The sequence below is a fragment of the Micropterus dolomieu genome, linkage group LG03 (assembly GCF_021292245.1).
Source record: "Micropterus dolomieu isolate WLL.071019.BEF.003 ecotype Adirondacks linkage group LG03, ASM2129224v1, whole genome shotgun sequence".
NCBI classification, from domain to species: Eukaryota; Metazoa; Chordata; class Actinopteri; order Centrarchiformes; family Centrarchidae; genus Micropterus; species Micropterus dolomieu.
In genome coordinates this window covers 4,732,967-4,755,591 of record NC_060152.1, presented here as the reverse complement: position 1 = coordinate 4,755,591, position 22,625 = coordinate 4,732,967, and the positions used below count along the sequence as shown (strand labels likewise).

At 39.8% G+C, this 22,625-nt stretch overlaps 1 protein-coding gene across 5 annotated transcripts in view; it reads right to left on the bottom strand.

Moving 5' to 3' along the window:
• sema6e (sema domain, transmembrane domain (TM), and cytoplasmic domain, (semaphorin) 6E) overlaps positions 1 to 22,625 on the bottom strand; it is a 154,567-nt gene that overhangs the window by 41,462 nt on the left and 90,480 nt on the right. For all 5 annotated transcript variants that reach the window (XM_046044530.1, XM_046044528.1, XM_046044531.1 and 2 more), the window contains 10 exons: positions 20,664 to 20,864; positions 15,337 to 15,451; positions 14,100 to 14,157; positions 10,280 to 10,336; positions 9,745 to 9,846; positions 4,434 to 4,524; positions 2,343 to 2,465; positions 1,840 to 1,928; positions 1,406 to 1,623; positions 186 to 317 (listed from right to left, as the gene is read on the bottom strand). In XM_046044530.1, the coding sequence (XP_045900486.1) occupies positions 186 to 317; positions 1,406 to 1,623; positions 1,840 to 1,928; positions 2,343 to 2,465; positions 4,434 to 4,524; positions 9,745 to 9,846; positions 10,280 to 10,336; positions 14,100 to 14,157; positions 15,337 to 15,451; positions 20,664 to 20,805 (1,127 nt within the window). In that variant the 5' untranslated portion in view covers positions 20,806 to 20,864. The remainder of the gene's footprint in view (positions 1 to 185; positions 318 to 1,405; positions 1,624 to 1,839; positions 1,929 to 2,342; positions 2,466 to 4,433; positions 4,525 to 9,744; positions 9,847 to 10,279; positions 10,337 to 14,099; positions 14,158 to 15,336; positions 15,452 to 20,663; positions 20,865 to 22,625) is intronic.

Sequence of the window (22,625 nt, the reverse complement as noted above, 5' to 3'; positions counted from 1 at the left end):
GGGGGGGGGGGGGGGGGGGGTGAGCAGGAGGGAAAACAGGTGTCTTGTGTGGCTGCTTGTTTTTTTTTGTTCCGAGATGTCTGTGCAGAACAATAACAGCAGCAGCTGCAAAAACTCAATTGTCAGAGGCAGAAAAACATGTTCTTGGAAAGTGACAGTTTGCTATTTAAAGAAATGTCTCTTACCTTGGTTTTGGGACCTGCTCCTCTGGAACAGGTGTCCACGCTGACTCACTGTTCCTTTGCTCTTTGAATTTGCCACTGAAGGCTTTCTCTATGTCGTCCATGTAGAAAGCACAGACTGCTGAGCCGGTGATGCTGTAGAAGGGGCCACAAAGGAAGATGACATCACAAAGAACGAGACAAAGGTCTGGAATTCAGCACCTCTGGCACAACCTCGGTCTTTTTATAAAGGTGAATTCAGCATATACTAATGGGTTGAATATATGATTTAATTTATTATGTGATTTGTTTGCCTGTATTTGCCTTTTCTTTTACTGTTTGCCTTCAATATTTTCATTCTTTTTAAAGCACTTTATAACCTTGTATGCCATGCAGTCCAACGCATCTTATTCAGCAGCTGACATGGGAAGCAGTGACAGTGACTACAGTCCCCCCCGAGTCTTCACCTCAGCAGACATCCTACAAGTTCTAGAGCTCTACAAGTGTATGAACTGTAAACATAGCTTAGTGATGCTCCAGCAGATGCAGCAGAACACTGATTGACACCCAACTACTAGCTTACAAGTAGTATTAGAGGTATGAATGTTGTAGTAGTAGAACTACTATTAGCATGGAGGCAACATCATAGATTTTAGGGCCGCAAAAAACATTATAGATTTATCCGTCAATTATTTTCTCAATTAATCAAATTATTGTCTGGTCCATGAAAAGTAAAATCAACTAATCAACTCAACATGTCAGCTCTAGTTTCTTCTCCAACATTTTCTGGGTCTGGAATTACTGGATTTTTGACCAGGATCAAGTGATAGTGTAACAAATTGTCAAAAAAATTTCATGTTAAGTTAATTAATCAATTATAAAATACAAATAAGAAAACAAAAAAATCAATTAACTGTTTGTGTAGTTATAGAGCTTCACCTAGTCTTAACCACCCTCTTCAACACATCAGTCGGTCATGAACCCAATATAGAGTTTTCTGGTAGACTTAAAGGTGTTCATATAGTTACAGTTTGTTATAAGTTTGGAGCTAGGACTGTCATGAGATCAGACAATACATGTGTGGCAACTTACACAAAAGATACTTTATCAAGGAAAATTATGACACCATCCAGAGTACTACTACTGAGTTCCCTGTAGTAATAAATGTCTTGACTCCTTTCTCTTTACCTAAAAAAACAAACCAAACATGTTACTGTGAATAGACAATAACATCTGATCCCAACCTGTTTGCCTGTGTGGTGAAGACGCCGAGCACGGCCGGCCGGTGGTTGATCTGCAGCACGTTTGTCAGCGACTGCAGAACATCGAAGTAGAAGAAGGAGTCGCCCGGGACAGAGCAGTTTAGCCGGGCTTTGAGAAACGATGTCCAGTAACGTTCCAGCACCCTCGGTGATCCGCCATTATCATTCTTACAAACACGTGCAACTCTGGAGAAAACCACCTGATGGGACGGGAAGATAAAATCCCTTACAGTTGACAACTCCAATTTAAAAATCATGTTCACCACAACAATTTCAGGCAGAGCCGACATGGAATGTCAGTAAAAAAATCTTGTAGGCATGCGATTTGCATGGGAAGTGATGTTGTTCGACTTCATTCGTCTAAAGTACAGACACCACAAGTCTAATGAGTTTTTGGTCTGAAAGTACACTCTCACCTTGCCAAGACTGGTGTACTCCACTGCGATCTCGCTGAAGAAAAAGTACACATAGTTCCCGTACTCAATAGCGTGGAGGAAATGGGGCTCTGTGGGAGACAACAAGAAACGATATGTGACAAACACACTGGCGGTGATGCCTTATTTCCAACATTAAAGTGCATTGTGAGCAATGGAGCAGTGGTAAACACAGATGCTCAATTTGGAAAATAGGGGCAAGAGAAATGCAGGGTTAGTGTGTTGTCAAATGGAAAATCTGAATATAAGGACAGAAAGATAAGGAGAAACAAACTTACAATAAAAAGATAACATTCATTTTATTTAGATGGTAGAGCCAGCGCTTCAGCGGAGCCGATACAAACACCTTAATAACAAAGCTTAACCCAGAAATGCAGTAATTTAGCATTTTATGGAATGTGAATACAGTATCAAATCCAACTAAAGTTTAAAACCTAAAGATTCAACTGAGAACTGGAGGATGTGAGATCATGCAGTATGCTCACCTCGCAGCCATTTGGAGTCGTACTTGACTGTACGCAGAACAGGGCTACTTTCTCCCAGACTTCGGTAAATCACTGCATCACTCGCCAAGAAGTCTGTCATGGTGGCTGAGTAGAAGTCACCACCTGAGAAAAAACAGAATAGATACAGATAGAACAGATACATTGTCAGGTATCATCATTCCCAAGAAAAACCCAATTCTGTGAACGGTCTATTTTGTCAAAGGTGACCTTCGAAAAAGAGGCAGATGATAACAGACGTAGAAGAATGTGTCACTTTAGAGAACAACCCGTGTGAACTTTGCATAAATGCAGGGTTTTTCCTGCGTCAAATGTGGTCCCGCCTACACCTCTCGACAAAACTTGACGGATGTCTTTATGGTAAACACTATTTTCTAGCAAGTGTTGCACTTTGTGAATCCCTGTCATTTGTTACAGCAATTGCAGCTGATGTGGTGACGCTGTATTGTTATCAGCACAGTGCACTGGGAAAGATGCTGCAAAACTTTCAGAGACAAAGAAAAGAGCAGTCTGATCAAAACAATCATAAAAAGGTAACAAAAACAATTTTTTATGCTGTTCAATGATTTAATATAGTTTTATATGGCCAGCAGGCGGTTAAAAAAGGCTGTTGCAAATGGCAGGTGGCGTTTGTGAACACTGCACTATACCTCTCTACGTGTGTGACTGAACGCCGTCTGTACAGCGTTGCAGATGAACATTTAATATCCAGGAATTCACATTTACACTGCAAGAGGGGCCATGTGAACGACAAAAGAAAACAAGAACTGATGTATATTTGATTTGACAACTTGCTTTTAATTTACTGTGTATATGAACACATTGGCTTTTATTTTGTATTTGATTTAATGTTGAACGGGGCACCTTTACTTTTAATAAAATATGCTTTAACATGATAATTGTCATTTCCTTCATTCATAAAAATATTAGAACTCTTAAAATGCGTTGCTCATAAAAAGTGTTTGCTTAAGTCAGTGAAAGGCACGGTACACATGCGCGTGTGTGAACGAGATCAAGGTGGTACCACCGCCGCCTCATTTTGAGCCAGGAAAAACCCTGTATAAATGTCAGTGGAAACCTGGCAGGCTTAAGTGCAGGTCTGGCTCTCCCTTCACTCTTCCCTGAACTTGACCCCTACATGTTCACAAAGTATCACCTTCCTTCACTGCTATGATTAGTAAAGAAAATCTAACCAAAAATCAGAATCCACCATGGGGCAAATTCAGATTACACCCTGTGATAATTTGTTCATTGACACTGAATTACATTTATCCAGAGAGGCTGTAGAACATGTAGTTTAGTCTAATATTATATTTTATATTGATGAATAAAGTATTGAATCAACTCACTGAATCTGAATCCTAATCCTCTAATGCAGTGGTCAGCAATAGGCGGCCCGCGGGCCAGAACTAAGCGTCCATAGGTTTATGAATGTGGATCAAACGTTGGGACGTGCACGCACGCACTTTATGGTGAGCAAAATATCCTTATAATCAATTTGTTTAACAAAGCAGAAAAAAAAATATCCGCAGTATGTTGGGATCGATCATACAACCCCCATAACGGGAGTCCCGCACACTACTGACTGAGCTAAAATTTAAGAAGTAAAAATACCTCCTTACAGACATACAACACTTAATATTCAGTGGTGAAATTCAAGACTGCTGCATTTTCAAATGTGGTCTTGATTGGCTCTCCCCACTAAACTATTAAAATCCATCCAATCATGCGAGACTGCAGCGCTGAACGGATGCACCATCCTGAGAGACTCATAAGGCAGGTTAGCTTTATTTCAACAAGCAAGCATATTCAGAGTAAGGTTTAGTGATTGTTTTACCTGTGGACGTAATCTTACTTCAGTAAATGCTGGTTTAATTTAAAAAAATATAAAACAAGTGGTGAATGAAGTGCATTTCTTCAAGAATTACCTGTTTAAATTCAACAATAAACATCCAGAAATCTAATCACCACCAGAACTTTAAGGACACATTGAGAGGACGAGTGACAGACCAGCAGCTGTGGGAGTTGAACTTGTGACATTTCAGTTACTGGACAGTCTCTAAAACCACTCACCTGCAAAAAGGCCAACATTAGACTGGCGGGACTCGAAGGGACATCGAGCCTGTCCCACCACCTCCTCCCCTTCCTGCTCCAGTGTCGACATCTAGGTAAGACAGAACACAGTACAGAGGAATATTTTATAAGGCAATATACAGAATTGTGATAGAAAAATTGGATATAAATGACAGAGTGACAATAGTAAACACAAAAAATCATCACTGTTTACACTTATAAAGCTACGAGGTCACCATTGCTCCGACCACAAAATTGATGAAGAGTGAGAATTGTGACTGAATGCAAAGGACGTGTACCAAAATCTATGTGTGATTGTGAAAGGCAACACATGCATCATAAAGATTAGTTTTATTTGATGTGTTGTATGTGGGTCAGGTCCATAAAAGATGTGTGTAAAGTTTGAAGTCCTGCTGTCATGAGCAGAGTGGAGAGCGGATATTTAGCCTCTTATTTTCGGAACTGCTGTTAACAAGATTGTAAACCTCATGTACGACAATAAGCAAGACCCAGCGGGGTGGGTGGGTGGGTGTGTGTGTGTGTGTCGGGGGATGGGGGAGTGGAGGTTGAATGCATGCAGAGCAGATTCAACACCCTCTGTAGCAACAAGGTGACTGGAACACACACCCGCGACATTAACGGTTCATAAACACATGGCTGGGTTTATATGATGCTGTGTCGCCTCTCCTCACACAAGCTTTTTTCACTGGTGCTCTATTGTTATTCTGTGAACAAGCTCAAACGTTACTGTAAACTCTGAATACCGAGATCATATGTGTGGAGTGAACACAATAACGGGAACACTTACACAACCATCAGGGTCATCACAGCAAATTAAACTCAAGCTCTTCATTATAAAGAAGTGTTTTCAGCATGTCATTTAATTTTATGAAATAAGGATTATCAATAATGTTTTCTTTGTGTTCATTGTATACGTGATGTGCATCATGCATTATCCGTTTTTTCTTTTGTCGTTTATGTTTTGATTATGGCCTGCTAAGTGATTTCAGATTAATATTTGCTTGAAGCTAACTGTACAATAGAGCTATCCAAGTATGCAGTATGTTTGTATTAGTATGTGTGTTAAAATTCTCTGACGGCTTTACAATTAGCACAACAACAACCAACAAAGAACTACCTCCAACCAACTATTCTTGGTTCATTACTTGGTTAAAACTGCAAAGAAGTTGAGGTATCACAACAAAGATCGGTAAGGATTTAGCTGCATACATAGGTTGATGGCTTCTTCCATTCATGGTACTTCATTCAAGACATTATTAATTGATGCATCATGGAAATGTCAGTTCAGCCAAGGATTTATCTAATTATATATCCATCTCAAATAAAGGGGCACAGGATTAATGGCTGCTCTGTGTACCTGTAGCAATATAACCATCCAGTGGAGGAGAAAATAAGCCAGTCAAAACTTTACAATAGAACGTAAACTCTGCATAACTGCTCCGTCATGTCTGTACAAAAAACACTTAAAAGGGCTATTTGAACCTGATGCAATCCAACACAATAAGTCTTCCGTGAATTTCACTTCTATGAAGCTTCATTTATTGTTCAGGCTCTAGTTTTTGTTGTTGTCGTGATGACCTGCATCATTTTGCAGAGGTGCTGTTTTATTTTTAGATCTACCTCCTGTTTAGCATCAAAGTTGCCATTTTGTTAGATTTGGTGAAAAATGCTTTTCACAAAAACATGAATAAAAACCACATAAGTGTAGTTCAGAAAGTGGCAAAGACTAAGTGCTTTTAATGTGTTTTCCACTTGGCTTTTAAACAGGAAGCAGACACATGAGGAGAAAGCAAGAAGGAAACATGACCCAAAAACACATGGCAGCATGGTTCTCAGTCTTATTTTTTTATTTTATTTTTATTTATGGCTGACAAATGCCTATAAAAAGGGAAAGAACTAATATTTTTTCAATGGGACAAGGGTCCCAAGGGGCTAATTGTATTCTATGACTAACCAAAAAATGTATTCATTAAAAAATAATGATATTTCTCCAAAATAAACTCGAGCAATTTTATCCTGAACCCAGTTGAGTTACCAAAAAGCCACAAGAAATCAATACATACTTATTCTGCTGATAGATGAGGAATATCAGCAGGATTGCAATCATAGAAACAGAGACAATCATGGTTGAGAGTACCATCCAGTCTCTAATCAGTAATGAGGAAATTTGTACTCTACAAATTAAATTAAATTCTGTTTGAAATCTGATTAGAAATCAACAGTATTGACCGGACTTCTCGCCTGCAGAGCAACATCATTTGAAGTAAAACAGCAGTTTGTTAATCACAAGAAACAGACCTCAAAAGTCAGAGAGAACTCAGGATTCAACAAAGCTGTGTAGCGACTGCAGGATCGTTACCCCAGTGGGCAGATGAAGACAGATGGATTTGACGCTTCAAGGTTTTGTTGTATCACAAATGCATGTTGAAGACAGCCTCTCTGTTCTCTACAGAGCAGCTGTTTCAGCAGTCTGGTCAGTGAAGCTGCATGTTCATAGCTGGGCATCCATTCATATCTTTGACCAGCACACACACACACACACACACACACACACACACACACATCTCTCACTCAATCCCCCCTTGTCCTCCACAGATTTTTTCATGGAGTCCCAGAGACTGATTCCTTGATATGATTTACACTTCCTCCCTCTCTCCCCAGCTGTCTGGATAGTCATCTCTTGTACGTGTTTTTCCAGACTAGGGAAAAAGTTGAGGGGAGGGGGGGGGGTACAGCTGGGGGGTTGCAGAGAGAAAGAATGTGAGGATGTGTTTTGTGTACACCAGTTTTTTTTTGTTTTGGTTTTTTTTAACACTAAAGGACTTCTGTGGAAGGGAGACATTTTACATCAATCTCACTCCTGTGGATTAACCTTTGCACATACTCTGAAGCCACAAAACGAGACTGTGCAGGTTCTTTATGACACCCGAGACGTGATTTGATCCTGGAAAGTATTTAGGTACTATGAGTCTATTGGGATGCTGTACTTAGTCCAAAAGCCCCCGGACTAAACTGGGCAATAATTCAATATCATCAAACATTATACATTATTTTGGTTTACATATCATTAACTAATTACAATGTCATTGATATAATCCTCCTTGGAAAACTATGACCTGGATGACACAAATAAATATCTTGTGGCGTTAAAGTTAGAACAAAGCCCCTTTCAGGCTTGACACATCCACTGTGTGAAAGGCTTTTAACACCGACCCCTGAGATCTACTAACCACTATATCAGAGTATCAGCCTTTCCTGCTCTGCATTAAATTCAATTATCATATATATTTTACAAACATATATTATCCTACTTGCTTTTTCCTGGTTCCCTTTAAGGTCGTCGAGTGTATTTATTTGCTGTTTTTCTAATTTGTTTTTAAATGCCATTTCATCTAATTTAATTAATTTTGTTTATTCTCAAATACAATGTTTGCCTCAATTCATTTTTCATCATTTATTTGCTTCTATTTGTATTAAATGTGCTTTAAACCTAATTTTATTATTGCTGTTTGTGGTAGCTGCAATGGGAGCTTGCAAGTTTTTTCATGTCAAGGACAAAATTACTAACTCGCATTACATCACAGATTCAGAGGTTTTCCAACAAAATCACATAACATCTATACTATTGCCTTTTGTATTTTGCTATCCACAGTTGGAACAACATGATTTTGTCAATCCCTTTTCACTGAGTAAACCTTAAATAACTCAGGACTTTACTGGGCACTTAATATGAAACAATAGAAGGTCCCTGGGTTCTCACCCTCCCTGACCCCTTGACACTGCCCACTGGGTAGGTCACAGGGCAGTGCACTGGGGGAAAAAACAGTGAAATGTAGAGTCTTTAGTTTCTCAGCTCCCCTTTGCATTTCTGTGTCCCACATACAGTTAGATTTACAGTCTGTGCTGTAGGACTTGTACTCCCCTCCTCCTCTAATGGCCTGCTGTGAATCACAGTGCAATCCTGTGATGTCACCTCTGAGGCTCCAGAATAATGTCATGTTGGGTTTTATTCAACAGACCTCAAACTGTAGCAGCTTTACTTTTGCATTGTCCTTGGTATAATGTTTTCACTTAGCCAGCAGCTCTCTGCGCTGTTATTCATCACTGAAGCAATAGAATAACCACAGAGACCATGTGCAGCAGAGAGCCTCATCTACTGGCATAGATTTGTGTCTCTTGACCCAGCTCCCTTTTCCCTCTTGTCTTCCCACTCCTCAGCTTCTTCCTCTCATTTCATCTCCTCCTTCATCTTTGTTGTTTCAAAAGGTGTGAAAGAAGTTGTTGTATTACTGCCATCATCAGCATAGCTTGTGTTCTGTCAACAGATTGCTCTCTCTAAGTTGTCGAGCCAACAAATTATTCCACGAATATTAATGGATTTAAGTCACCTAGTGATGTGAAACACAAATCTGCCAACATTCAGTGACCAGATCAGCTGCTGGTATCTGATTGTCAAGTATCAAGTATATGACTGTTGGTTAGTTTCAACTTATGACCACTGTTTGCATTTTGCAAATGTTGCCATGATTGTTCAGGCCAAACCTTTTGATGCATTTAATAATTCCCCAGTTATTTTCACATATGCATATGTAGTTTCAGCTCACAGCCGTTTGTTGTGTCATCAATGAAAACACAAACTGCTAGCTGCCAGACTTCTTTTATAGTTGATAAATGCTGCATTTAACCTAGTATGTTGACTTGTATGACCCGTCTTCATAACAGTATTTGTGTAGGAGTTATTTCATAGTAGGTTGTCCTTTTCCAAGTGGTGTTAACATTATTTAGCAATTGTTCGGGCTCTAGAAGCTTATCACAGATGTTCTATATCTGTGTATTGTTAGTACTAGTAGATTTGCAACACAAATTGCAGTGCAGTAAACATGTTTTATAATGCAGTTTTATATCATGTTAATGTTCTTCATTATGTTCAACTGTATAAAGTAAATATAGGCCAACTTTAAATTATGTGTTTCTGAAACAGCAATACTGACCTTGAATTCCATTATCACTCAGGCACTGCTATCTATTCCCCTGTAGAATGAATGTCTTGCAATGTATGTGTATAACGGACTTCATGCAGCAGTTTTTGCTGTTGGTGCTAATGTGATACACATTAAGTCTGCTTAAGTTTGTTGAGTTTGTTTCTCATTCACATTAGCAACTTAAAAAAACGGGATACAACTGAAATAGCCCATAATGACCGAACCAAAAATATCTCTTAAAAGCTGTTACATGCTCTTTTACAGACAACGGAGGCCAGGAGGCAGCACACAGCACTGCAGTATGTTACCTTATAGTTACGGCAGGTGGGGTTAAAGGCGTTGGTGCCGCAGGCAAAAAGCGTCTCGTCGTTTCGTGGCACCAGCACTTTGATATAGTTGTAACATTCGTCCTGTCAGGAGGAAAACAGCTTGATGTTATTGTACATTAGGGACCAGGTCCGTGTTGGCTCCTGGTATGCCAACAACAGAATAAAAGCAGGATTTGCAGCAGGTAGACTGTGCATTTTACTGGCTCACACACACACACACACACACACACACACACACACACACACACACACACACACACACACACCCTTTTCTGTGTTTTACAGTCATTATCATAATCCCCTGGCTGATTCTTGTGGTCTCACTGTAGCTCTGGGGAGGAAAATGCAATGCCTAAAGCACAAGTCTGTCGTCTCCTGATGGACATGCCACTGATTATGATAAGCTACCTGCACACCTTCGCTTATTACAAAACTTCATCGATGGCGGAGGCGAGCGATAAGAGTGAGAAAATGGGGAGGTAAGATGTGCATGTGTCTGGAAGATAATACTCACGCTGTTTTTCCCTCTCACAGTGCACTTCTCCACATCCTTCGTCTTCCAAGTCAGTTTCTGAAAAGACAGCCAACTGTCAGCTCAAAGACAAGCCGTTTCTCACCATCCCAGCTTTTGTTACTCCCAATCATTCAAGGACTATTGCTAGACAGCTGTGATGAAAGTCTCATTTACTTCAATAAATTGTCGTGAAGTAAAACAAACAGAGTTAAAGCTAAAGGCAGTGCTGAACGAGCCCTCGCCTCCACGTGCGCCTCAGTTGGAGCAACAGCTGCGTTCTTAACACCGGAGGTTGACTGACATGGCTCTGAATCTGAGTTCAAACATGCCAAGTTTGCTGTTTAATGGACGATGTATAGTTTAGTTACAACAGCATCCTACTTCGTGGTGGAACATACAGATTGTTTGCCTTTTGTTTAGAAATAAAGCAGAAATCCAAGAAAACGTTTTTTTCTAAAGGACATTTAATTTAAAGAGAGAGATTATTAATATTTATAAAAGAACACTTAAGTTTTGGTAACATTTCATTTTGAGGCTGCAATACACACAAATAAGACACCCTGAGGTTTTAGGCACTACAACAACAAGAACTACTAGGACTGAACCCCCGAAAGTGTCCCTTCTATCAGCTCGTCCTGAGATCAAATAAACAACCTCTGACCAGCACTTCTTTCCACCCATTAATCAGAGTAACTTATTTAATTATAAAAATCACTGCAGAACTTTTTCCACAAGTCCTAACGTATGTGCATCCCAACCCCTTCAAAAAGATGCTACAAGATGTTACAAAAACAATAACAATCTCACCAAAAACAGTAGGTTCTGGCCCTGGTACTTTTGTGTTCGGGCCCTAAATATGAGGAATGCCTGCAGCTGCCAGCGCAGCTCATCAGCAGGCAGCTAAACAATGTCTGGATTTGTGAGCACACACACACACACACACACACACACACACACACACACGGGAATCTGCAGAGGACGTTTGCGTCACTTCATTGTCCATTCGAGGTCGCAGTCAATTAACTCTAATTAACCTACTGGCCAAAGCTCTGCCCTTAGTCTTCACACACCACAACACATACTTCCTGTATCAGTGCTAGTAAGCCAGTGGACTATTACAGAAAAAGATCCATCAACTTGTTAACAAGTTGATGGTTTAATGTGCCCTCTTCCATTTACAGGCCTGAATTTTCTCAGAGTTTGTAAATACCACAGAGGAAGCTGGTTGTTGTGTACACTTCTGCTCTCCTCACAGTATTTGAGTAGACAGGAGCATATGTATCACTCTGACATGTCATCACTTAGGCCTAGATATTAAGGGATGGCCTCTCCAAGCAGTAGCAGTGTGACCCCAAAGAGGTCTTGGTTTCAGCCACTTTTGAATGTCAACTCTGCCATCTCCTGCACAACAAAAAGTTTCAACTTTACCCTGTGCACTTCAGATGGTCCATCTTTATACTCTCTTTTACATGTATAAAGGTTACTTTCTTGACATTCAGTCTGTATTTGTGTTAACAAAGTTGTTTGAACATTTCTGAGATGAATCGATGAGATATTTAATTCATCTGTGTGCCTTTTACTGTATGAAAAAAACAAAATAACAATAGGATCCTAATCCTAGACAATACGCTGAAGTGTATTGCACAAAGCTGGAGAGACGAGTAAACTTCTTTTTTGTTTTTGCTATTTAGGTCTTAAATTTTACTCAAGGTGTTCTCAACTACAACAGTCACCCTGTGGTATAATACATTTTGATGCCTTATTGGAGCAGAGGGGTCACTCCGCTTGGACCATAAGTCCCTGAAACAACAATTTGTCCCACATTCTCCTTATTCTCTTGTTCTCAAGGCTGGTTTTCCATTATGTCAGATGGCTTTCGGTCCAGCAGTCCAATCAGAAACTACTTAGAACAGGTGAACGAAATCTAACACACCTGGTAAACGGCAGGTAAACAAGAAAAGTAGCTCTTGCTGAAAAAGAGATATGCATCTTAATGGTGGAGGGTGTCCTGCTTTGCATGTTCGAAAACAGCATAACTTAATTCCACTGCACACAGTATGATGAATGCCTTATAGGATTTTTCTATATTTTTCTAATTATTTCAAATCCCTTGATAAGGCCAAAACTAACAATGTGTTAATGATTTTCTGACTTCCCTATCATTTCTGTGACACTTAGTAATTTCCTAAAACACCTGGGCACTGTAGATTTTAAATGAACATGAATGAGTTTCAGCAGTATGTGGGATCGACTCAAACTAAAGGGGTTGTATTTACAGATTTTTTAACAAAAAGATGAATATAGAATTTTGCCAGAGTAATCCTAAAATGACCTCGACAACATATTACTTTAAATAAGCTCAGTCAGTGTAGTGACGACTAACTTATCAGACATTTTCTGAGCAGTATAACAGACTCTTTGTCGTCTCAGATTTTAAAGCCAGCACTCTTCCCTCCAGGTCCATGCATGGAACATCTCTGGAATGACTTTGTGGAGATTTGATACGTTTCAGCAGGAGTCAGCATTATGGTAATAGACCCTGCCTTGTCCACGCTCCATTCGGTTTACTAATAATTACTTACAGTATGGCCACCCAGGCCTGGGGAGATCAGTGAAGGGGAGAATGTGAAAGGGTGGCCATGAAAAATGAAGAGCTAGTTTAAAAATGAGCCAGAGTAAAGGAATGGATCTGTAATGAAGAGGACGCACCCTTTTCTGACGATATGAGTCAGTCACAGACTAACGACCGAGCTCAGATGGATAGTGTGGGATAGCAGAATCTGGGTACAGTCATCAATAATTTTCCACTCAGTTCCTGCTGTCACACTGGAGGCGGGAGAGGTTTGGGTGAATGGCTAAAAAATGCATCATATAAAATACATTCAATATCTAAGTTCTACAATAACACAACTGAAAAAAGACTGACCAACATTGTACTGCTTAGAAATTCCCATTTCTTCGTGCAACAGTCTACAACCAAATCAATAGTTTAGATCTCCTTGACATGAAGTGGTGGCCTTATCAGAATGTTTAGTGCTAATCTAAATACAAGCAAACAAAAGTCCAGGCCTTGGAGGGCTTTTATTTAAGTGCAATCATGTTTGACAAATGAGATTCAGAAAGGAGGGAGCATGTCACTTCAAAAGCCACAAGAGCCCCGCTCCACTTGTATTGGATATATGTCTAAAGAGAGATTGCTTAATACTTGAATGAAAAGGCAGGCAAAGAGTAGAAAGGAAAATAATGAGATACAAACATTACATGGGATATTTTCCTAGAAAAACAGTGTGGTTTAGAGAAACAAGAACAGAATTGCTGTCTAAAGAGCAATGTCTTGCATTAAACTCCTCCTTTAGGACATGTAGAGGACTATATATCATCCAAAATAACTTATTGACAAGCAGCAGCGTTGTGGAAGAATTTCTTTAGGTCATATCATATATTTAATGACCACAGAATCCTAAAATCTATTTTAACATTAATCGTGGAAAATGTCAAGTAAGGCTGGGTCATTTTAAATCTCTATTGGTAACTCACAGATTATTGGTATTGATTCTGAAGGATCAAGATGTTTTAAAACTCTCCCTAAATGTCAGACTCTTCCAGTAAGAATTCATCTTGGATGCGAGTTTTTGTGTTGAGGAAATGAACACACCAAGGTCCAGTTTAGAAAGCAGATGGCATTTGTAAGCTACACATTAAACACAGTAAATACGTTAATATCGACTCAAATGCGTGTATTAACAAAGGTATATTTATAAATATTTTACAGAGCAACAGCAGAACATTTTCAGTCATGACTGTAGACAGACTTTCCTACCTGCTGTGGGATTATCTGCTCAGATGAAGTAGCAAGATTGATGGCAAACACGTGGTCTCTGCAAGAGACAGAGTCAAGACACCATTAGTGGAGGTATCTCCACAAGCTTTTTGTCAGCATTTATGCTTTTTGAATGCAAAGCTCCATAAGCCTCTGATCCAACCACTTCAACAAAACCTGAAGATTCCAAAAAATGCTTCTTTGCTCAATAGGATGGATCAAAGCTGTTCAACAACAGAGTGGAAGGTGGATTAACAGGCAAAGTTTATTGGCTTCAGACTGCAGAACCTCACAAAAGTTTTCCAACACCAAAAGTTCCCTAACCCACACAACCCAAATGAATCACTTTGTGAAGTGAGGCATGCACTTTGTTGTATGCAGCTGTGGAAAATATTAAGTCCATTTAGGTACATTAAGAATCTCCATACCTTTTTGGATGGGGTTCTTGGCAGTGAGAGCACTGCAGTTTGAGACAGAGCCAAAAACTGTAGTAGATTTTTTTTTGCACAATGAAAATAGAAAGAGGAGGTACAACCTCGCACTTTTAGTTAATTAACCTACAACATCTTGATCAAGAGGGGAGCGACGTGCTACTAGGCTGAGAGATACACAAGAAAAACATGAAACATGACAGTAGTTTGGTGTGAAGGTGCTTCCAGGGATCCCTTACACAGTTAAATAACTAACTAACTAAATAAATAAGAATATATAAAAAAGTACGTTGTCACATTCATGGTGTTCTTCTTTTTTCTTGTGGTGTCTGTAAATTTGTTGTTTTACAGTCTTTACTGTTAACATGATGTTTTCTGTTGTCTTTTGCCAACTGTTTGCAAATTTTTTTTTTACCTCCCTGCTTATGCCATTGCACATTTTGTTCATTTTTCTCCCCCACATCCCTTTCGAGAGCATATTTTTCTGTTGCTCAGCTACCTCAGTCTAAATAAGAACTGAACTGACTTTATGTTTTATTTACTTTAATGGATATATAAAGGTGAAACAATCCATAATTAAATGGATACTTCAGGTTTTTTTGGCTGCTGACAAAGCTATGTAGGAACTCAACTGACAAAGTTTTGGGCTCTGTTAGATAATGATTTTTCACATTAATTAATTAATTAATTGATTGAAGTATCCAATTAATTAATTAATTAATTAAAAAGTAAATAAATAGTCATTGGACCCTTTGTGCAACCATGCATATGTATTCACATGAAGCAGCGAAGTGGTGACGACTCACCGGGCAGCAATGTAGAGCACATGGTTGATCCTCAGCATCCTCTGGAAGTCCAGGCCCAGGCGGACAGTGTCATTGTCTGCTATGAGTCCCTGGAAGCTGGGGTAGAGGTAGGAGGCTGCGTGGGCAAAGAGATTGAGAGAACAACAAAATGTTTCAATACTCATGAAACCAAAATATACTAGCTTGGTCCTAGCAAAGGTTAGAAAACCCAAGACTAACACATTCTGTCGCTTTGAGCTCTTGTTAAATATATATATTTTTTTTTTTAAATGGAAAAGAAAATCCAAAACTGACCTTAACAATTACAAATAATAAAAATATTAGTCGACTGTTTACAGCGCAGACCAGCTCTGTCAGTTTCACATTTGTAAAGTTTATAGGACAACAAAGGCTTAACATTTATCCACAACAAATCAGCGGCTTACAAAAACATTAAACCTTTGTAGTTTAAGAAACATTAAACCAAGATTACAATGTAGCCTAGTGTGCTGAAATTCCAGAGCATACACAGTATACTAATGTGCAATTGAGGTGGATGAGCAAAGGAAAAAAAAAAAAAAATAGATCCGAAGTTGCAAATTAGCTGGTCCTGTCACAGATGTCAGTCTGTCTATATAAATGGCTCCTGGTAAACATTTCATATCACATCGACACACCTGTGGACAGTGGCAAGTGAGAACAAGGAAACAAATCAAAACTATCACAATGGAAAATCTGTCCGTCTGACCAACCCACATTCAAATAGCACTCGTCTGTCTCTGAGGTCTTATAAGTTCAACTTAGTGTCGTCATGAATACAACTTAAATTCCGGTTTGGTTGGTGACCAAACTGCCCTGAAAAACATCTATCACAAATGATACAGAGTGGTTAAAAAAGACAAAACTATAACACCTGTTACGGCAGGCATTGTACATTAAGTATTCAATTCAATGGCAATCAGGTGTGTTCAAGCGTTAAAAAAAAGATGTGTGCTAAAATGCGACAAGATGAACTGATGGATGTGGTGCAAAAAACAAAAAGAAGAATGACAGATATTACCAATTCTTCTTCTTCTTCATCGTCTGAATTCTAATTCTATCTTGCTGTCTTCTACTCAAACAGTAGACTAACTCACTAGAGGGAAACATTAATTAAACAACAGGAGATGGCGTGCAGTACAGAATGACAGCCAGTCAGTAGATGGACATGCCCTGCAAACGCATTTGATGAAGAAAAAAAAAAAAAAAAAAGACTAAAGACAAAAGGATGCTCCGGGCAGGAAACAGAATTGGCCAGCTCAATACTGACACCAGGCTGTCCTCCACATCACAGAGACTTCCCCTGCTGTTTCCATTTTTATTTTTATTTTTTACCAAGCAACAATTCACAATATTCTGGATCTACAAAGTACTGTATTAAGTGCCCTCCAGCCTCCCATCTGACCTGGTCTGCTGTTGAATTAGCTCTCCCCACTAGAAATACACCACCGTCTGAAATTTGTCTCTCTGCAGGGGGCTGTACGTTTCCCTAACCACTGGTCTCGAATCGACTGTTTGAAGATTTAAACGCCTAATGTCTGGCTGAGCGCTGGACCTTGCTGTGCTGTCTAGTGAAGACTCCCAGTGGCACAGCGGGCTCGCCCTACTATCCTCCCCCTGGCAAATGAGGATTTCTAATTACTCTTCAGCACTTTCACATCCTCTAAAGTTCGGGGGACAGCTGGGACACTGCTCAGGGCAAAATCCAAGAGCAGGTGATGGTGCCCAGAGTTATTTAAGTTCACTGCCTCTGGAAGAACATGTTCGCTGCTGGCCATGGACTGAATCAAGCCAGAATCCTACATCCTTAGGCATTCAGACAGACATTGGCACTACATTAAAAAGTTGAGGCTCTTCATTCACTTCAACGAGACCACCCTGAATGAATGCTTCCGGCCCAAATATTATAGCCTGGCTCACCATTTGCCTTTGCCATTTGTTTCAATGCTTTGCAACTAGAGCAGCAACGATTAAACGATTAATTGTTTAGTCAATCAACAGAATATTAATCTGCAACTATTTTATGGTCTAACGTTCCAAATGTGAGAATTTGCTTCCTTTCCTTGTCTCAGATTATCTTTTGGTTTTGGACCAAAATAAATTTTGGCAATATTAAACTTTTTACACTTCATTTATTATGACATGGTTAAAAATGGAATCAATTCACCATTTAAAAGCAGCCAGTTACTTTCAATTACTACAGTGTGCATTAGATGGATAAATATTTGTTAAAGAACTCCCAAAACTAAAAGAAAAACTTTCTTTTCAAAATTTTTTCACAAGAATTTCGTGAATGTTTTTTTAGTGTCCTATTATGCTCTAAATCAAAGGTTTATGTTGAGTGAAACTGTCTGATACAGTCATTGGTTGCAACAAAAACTTGAAAAACTTGATAAACTTGATAAACTTTGCAACCTACACATGACACTAATTACACAACCACAGAATGTGGTTTATGGCCTTATTTAGTCAAACAAAGACAAGATGCTGAAGAGAGTCATCTGTCCATTTTCCAAAGAGTAGTAGTGACTCAGGTATGATTTCATAGACTTCAGTCAGATGAAGTGCGATGTACTAAGAACTACGATTCATAATGGACGTCTCACAGAGTTGTGAGGGACCCTGTGTCACCTGCTGGAACCAGAGGTAACAAATTACTCTCATTATACCTGGGACAGAGCTCCACATATAGCACTATTAGCACAGCTATCTCTGCTAATGGTTGCGTTACTCTCTTCCAGATAGATCAATTACAGTGTCTGGGCCATGGTCTCAGCCACCTCTTAAATCAATTATGGGCCATTACATACAGTAGCCAGGACCTCTTCTGTGGACTTCCCCAGTGATCGTGGGCCATTGATGGATCCCCAGGGTGGTCCGATGAAGCAGTGTCTTGAGAGTGTCATAGACGTTTAAGATCCTCCTCAGTCAAAATCTTAACTGATGGTACTGAACTCTAAAGGTTTTACTAAGCTGTACTCACATGTAGGACTAGGCCTTCATATGAGCCTTCATGGATGGACATTTAAATTGTATTGTGATTGATGTGTTACTGTTATACAAAATTATAATAATTTTGTCAAAATTAACAGCATTTGTTGTTGACAAAAAAGGGAAAAAAAAGTTCCATTGTTGCCCTTTCAGTACTCCTCTGAGTTGTGTTCATACTGACTCATCACGAATAAAACAACAGGCGCAATCAAAATCACACTGACAGGCAATTAACTCATTCTTTGGGCAGTTTTGGCGACCGTCATTGTGTATCATCAGGATTACATTGACCTGCAGAGGTTTTCACACCAGCCTAAACAAACAAAACCAACCAGGCAACACATCAGAGCTGGATTAAATTAAACCAAACAGGTTAGGAGTGAAAGTATCCTGAAAAGTATTGTTACTGCTTGTCAGATGTGGTGACGAGCAACATTGGGGCAACCCAAGGAACTGACTGTCACTGTTTTTGTTCACGCGCTACACCTCTGATTATTGTGCGATTGTGTCTACTTCGGAATGTTCTCGGGTGACTCCTCCATTGTTGGCTGTATCACAGATGATAAGGAGGCGGCGTACAGAGACCTAGTTGAGAACTTCATCAGATGGTGCGACAGCAGTCACCAATAGCTCAATAGCACAAACTCGACCCTGCCTATGCACTCACAACTTCTCAAAACGCTCACTTTTGCAAACATGTCTGTGCCCGCTGTCAAGTTGACTTTTGACACTTTGAAGGACTCAACTTACGTTTGATTGGCAAGTGGGGCCACAAACTTCAGCAAGTTGTCTTGACCATGCCTACAAGCCTAAATGCATTGAGTTGCTGCCATGTGATTGGCTGATTACCCATTTGTGTTAACAAGCAATTGAACAGGTGTAGCTAATAAAGTGGCTGCTGACTCAGTGTTAGATAGAAATCATAAATGTTTATGTTGACTGCTGTACTTCATGAATATACAGAGGAGAGGGAAAAAAGAAGAGAGACTAAAGGGAAATGACAGAAAGTACAGGAGTCTCTGGTTAGTGACGAGTTCAGTCAGCACAGCCCTAATCAATCTGAACTCCATTCAGAAAACAAGCATTTAAAAAACTTTTTGCTTGTCATCTTGCAGACAAACCTGATAAAGCATGAATGCATACTTTTGTATCTACATCATGATGTAGATATTTCAGAATGCTTTTGATCAATTTATTGGAATTAAGTCACAGTAGTAAAAAAGATTAAGGGAGAATATTTACTCGCAATACAATATGAAATACAAATGATCTTGCACTCAAAATCATGAGTAATGGCAAAGTCCTTATAGTCCTGCTACTCAGCAGCCATCTTGGCAACGCCTTCGGGCAGCTATTTCGGACTAACAAGACCAGGCTCCTATCTGAACGAATGGGGAGAGAGCCAGAACTGCACTTTCACTGGTCACCGGGACACAAAAACCACATGAATAGAATCAGCAGTAAAATCTAATTCAAATCGCTGAAAAAGTTTGATGACTTTGCCCCAAAATAAGGTTTAAAAAGCGTTTTCCCCGACCAGTTATACTTCTACTACGCATGCGTCACCACTTCCACATATGTGCAGTGGAAGTACAACAGACTAAGTCAGTGGAACCACACGAGTGGCTGAAATATGTTTCCTGCTGTGGCTTTGTAGCGGGAGGGACGGGATAACCGCCATCTTTGCCGTTACGGGCTTTCCCCATAGAGTTGTGTTGAGGATTGGTGAGTGTCTCCTCTATAAAACGTCTCCGGTAATGCAAGTCGAAAACGGGGTGAACACAGCATTACTGCGAGCAATGACAAATCAAAATCCTTTTTCCTGTACCATAAAAACTTAAATAAGCCTAATTTCCAAGAACCGTTTAACATTTAGACCCTCACTCCTTACAAACTCTACCTCAGCTTTGACTGAGAAAGGTGTTTTCATGCATTCACTGTACAGTAGAGAGAGACAGGAACGGCAGGGGAGAGAGACATGCAGCAAAGGGCATGGGCCGTACTCGGACACACTGCAGTAAAGACTTGCTATGTGGTATGTGCTCTTACCAGGTAAACTGCCGGGGCGCCCGCTGGTATTGCTCTGTGTTGAAATTGCCTTTTTTTACACCAAGCTAACAGAACAGAACTAAAGGAATGAATATGCCAGCAGCCAAATAAACTTCTGCAAATGTGCTTGCTGCGAACTTGCCCTTAAAAACATCTACCTCTCTAAGCCGTGTTCCCCAGGGATGTGATAAAATGCCTTAGCGACCCTCGGTTTACTCTACTCCTGAAACAAGGATCACCGTGGCAGCACAACAGATTTTCAAACTTACATTCTCTGCCCACAAAGCTGATTGGTTCCAGGTCTTGGGGGAACGGCGTTGCTCCTGAGGACAGCTGAGGTAAGAAGGTGGCTAAGGTGAAAGCCAGGATGGCTGGCAGGACGGGTCGAGGCGAGCCAGGCATTAGCCTCATTTTGGCAGAAGATGAGACCTTACCAGAAACACATGGCCCACAGCAGATTCACCTCCCACCTAAAATGAGACAAAGTTATCAGAGACTGTTTGCATATCTGAGCCATCTTCGTGCTTTAACAACCACACAATGAATACATACTACTAGAGCAAATACCAGAAGGAGTATATTGTAGTACTCCTAAACCTTATTTTGTATTGGGTTAGTAGATCAAGAATCCTCATGGTCATGATAATGGTGCAACAACTGCATGACTGAACAATGAGAGCAGCAATGTTTAAAGGTGGCAGCGAAGTTCTTATTAGCATGCAATGCCTTATGTCAATGCGGCGATGTGACGGAGTGTCCGCTGAACCACCGAGATGCCAGAGTGCAGACACACACATACAAAAGAGGTAGATGGAATCAAAGAGAGTACCAGACACAGGGAGGGAAGCAGCCAGGAGAGGAGGGCCACTGGGGCCCTGATCACTGGGACAATTACCTCATTTACTGCCGTGTCTTTCACGGGTGACTTGGCACAATTATACCCCAGCCTACACTGAGGAGAACACCTCCCTCCTCCTGCCATGACACAAGGCCCTGATGGTAGTGTTAACTACCCAGGTTAAAAGGTTTGTATGTATTTGTGTGTCTGTCCAAGGTGTGCCTGGCATCTCACTTATTACATGCTGGGAAAGGACCCCAACATTATAAGCAGTTTAGATATTCAAGGGCGTATGGTAAAAGAAATTATGTAAATAATGGAGACTAAACTAGCATTTTAACTTGTCAAAGTATATTAAAAAAGTACACAATATGGATAAAAGGCAAAATAAAATAAAAGCTAGAAGGCATTCAGAGATCACATAATACACCAATCCTAATGTGTTATATTAATAATGTTATAATATTAAATATATAAATAATATAAATTTTTTTTTCATCCACATCAAAGTACACAGACATGGGATGCATATGCCAGGCTATCTTCATTCAAGGAAGTAATTCATGGGTTCAGAAAACCTGATCTGGATGCACACCCACATCTCATCACCTATTGGTGGCTGGACCTTCCAACAAATGTAATTCAAATCCGTTTCCATGTTTATGAGATATCCTACTAACCTGCAGAAGAACCAACAATCGGGAATAATAGCTATTATTTTTTGCTTTATTTGTTATTTTAGACACTACACATGTTGTCTGGAAAAAAAGTTGTCTGGTAAACAGGAAGTGATTCATTCTTTTTTAATTATTGAACATATAAGGAAGAATTGGCTTTGCATAATTATAGGAGCAATTCAGTAGCTACACAAAGACAAAGTAAGCTACTGATAAAAACAATCTTTGTCTTTCTCTTAACAAAAGATGTTACAATACAAAAGACCGTTTTTGACAAGTGATCTCACACAAATGGAGAACAAACAAAATACAGCAGCAACAGCTTATCACAAAAAGATACAGCCACCTTCATGATTTTAAGTGAGATTACCATTGTCAATACAGTGGGGGAAAAAAGTATTTGACCCCTTGCTGATTTTGCAGGTTTGCCCACTTACAAAGAATGCAACGATCTATAATTTTAATCATATGTACATTCTAACAGTGAAAGACAGAATCCCAAAGAAAATTCCAGAAAATCACATCATATGAATTTATAAAAATTGATAACCATCTGATGAGGAAAAACAAGTATTTGACCCCCTACCAAACAGCAAGTATTCTGGCTCCTACAAGCCAGTTAGTCTTTCTTTAAGACACAGCCCCAATCCCAACAAATTATCTACATCAAATACACCTGCCTCACCTCGTTACCTGTATAAAAGACACCTGTCAAC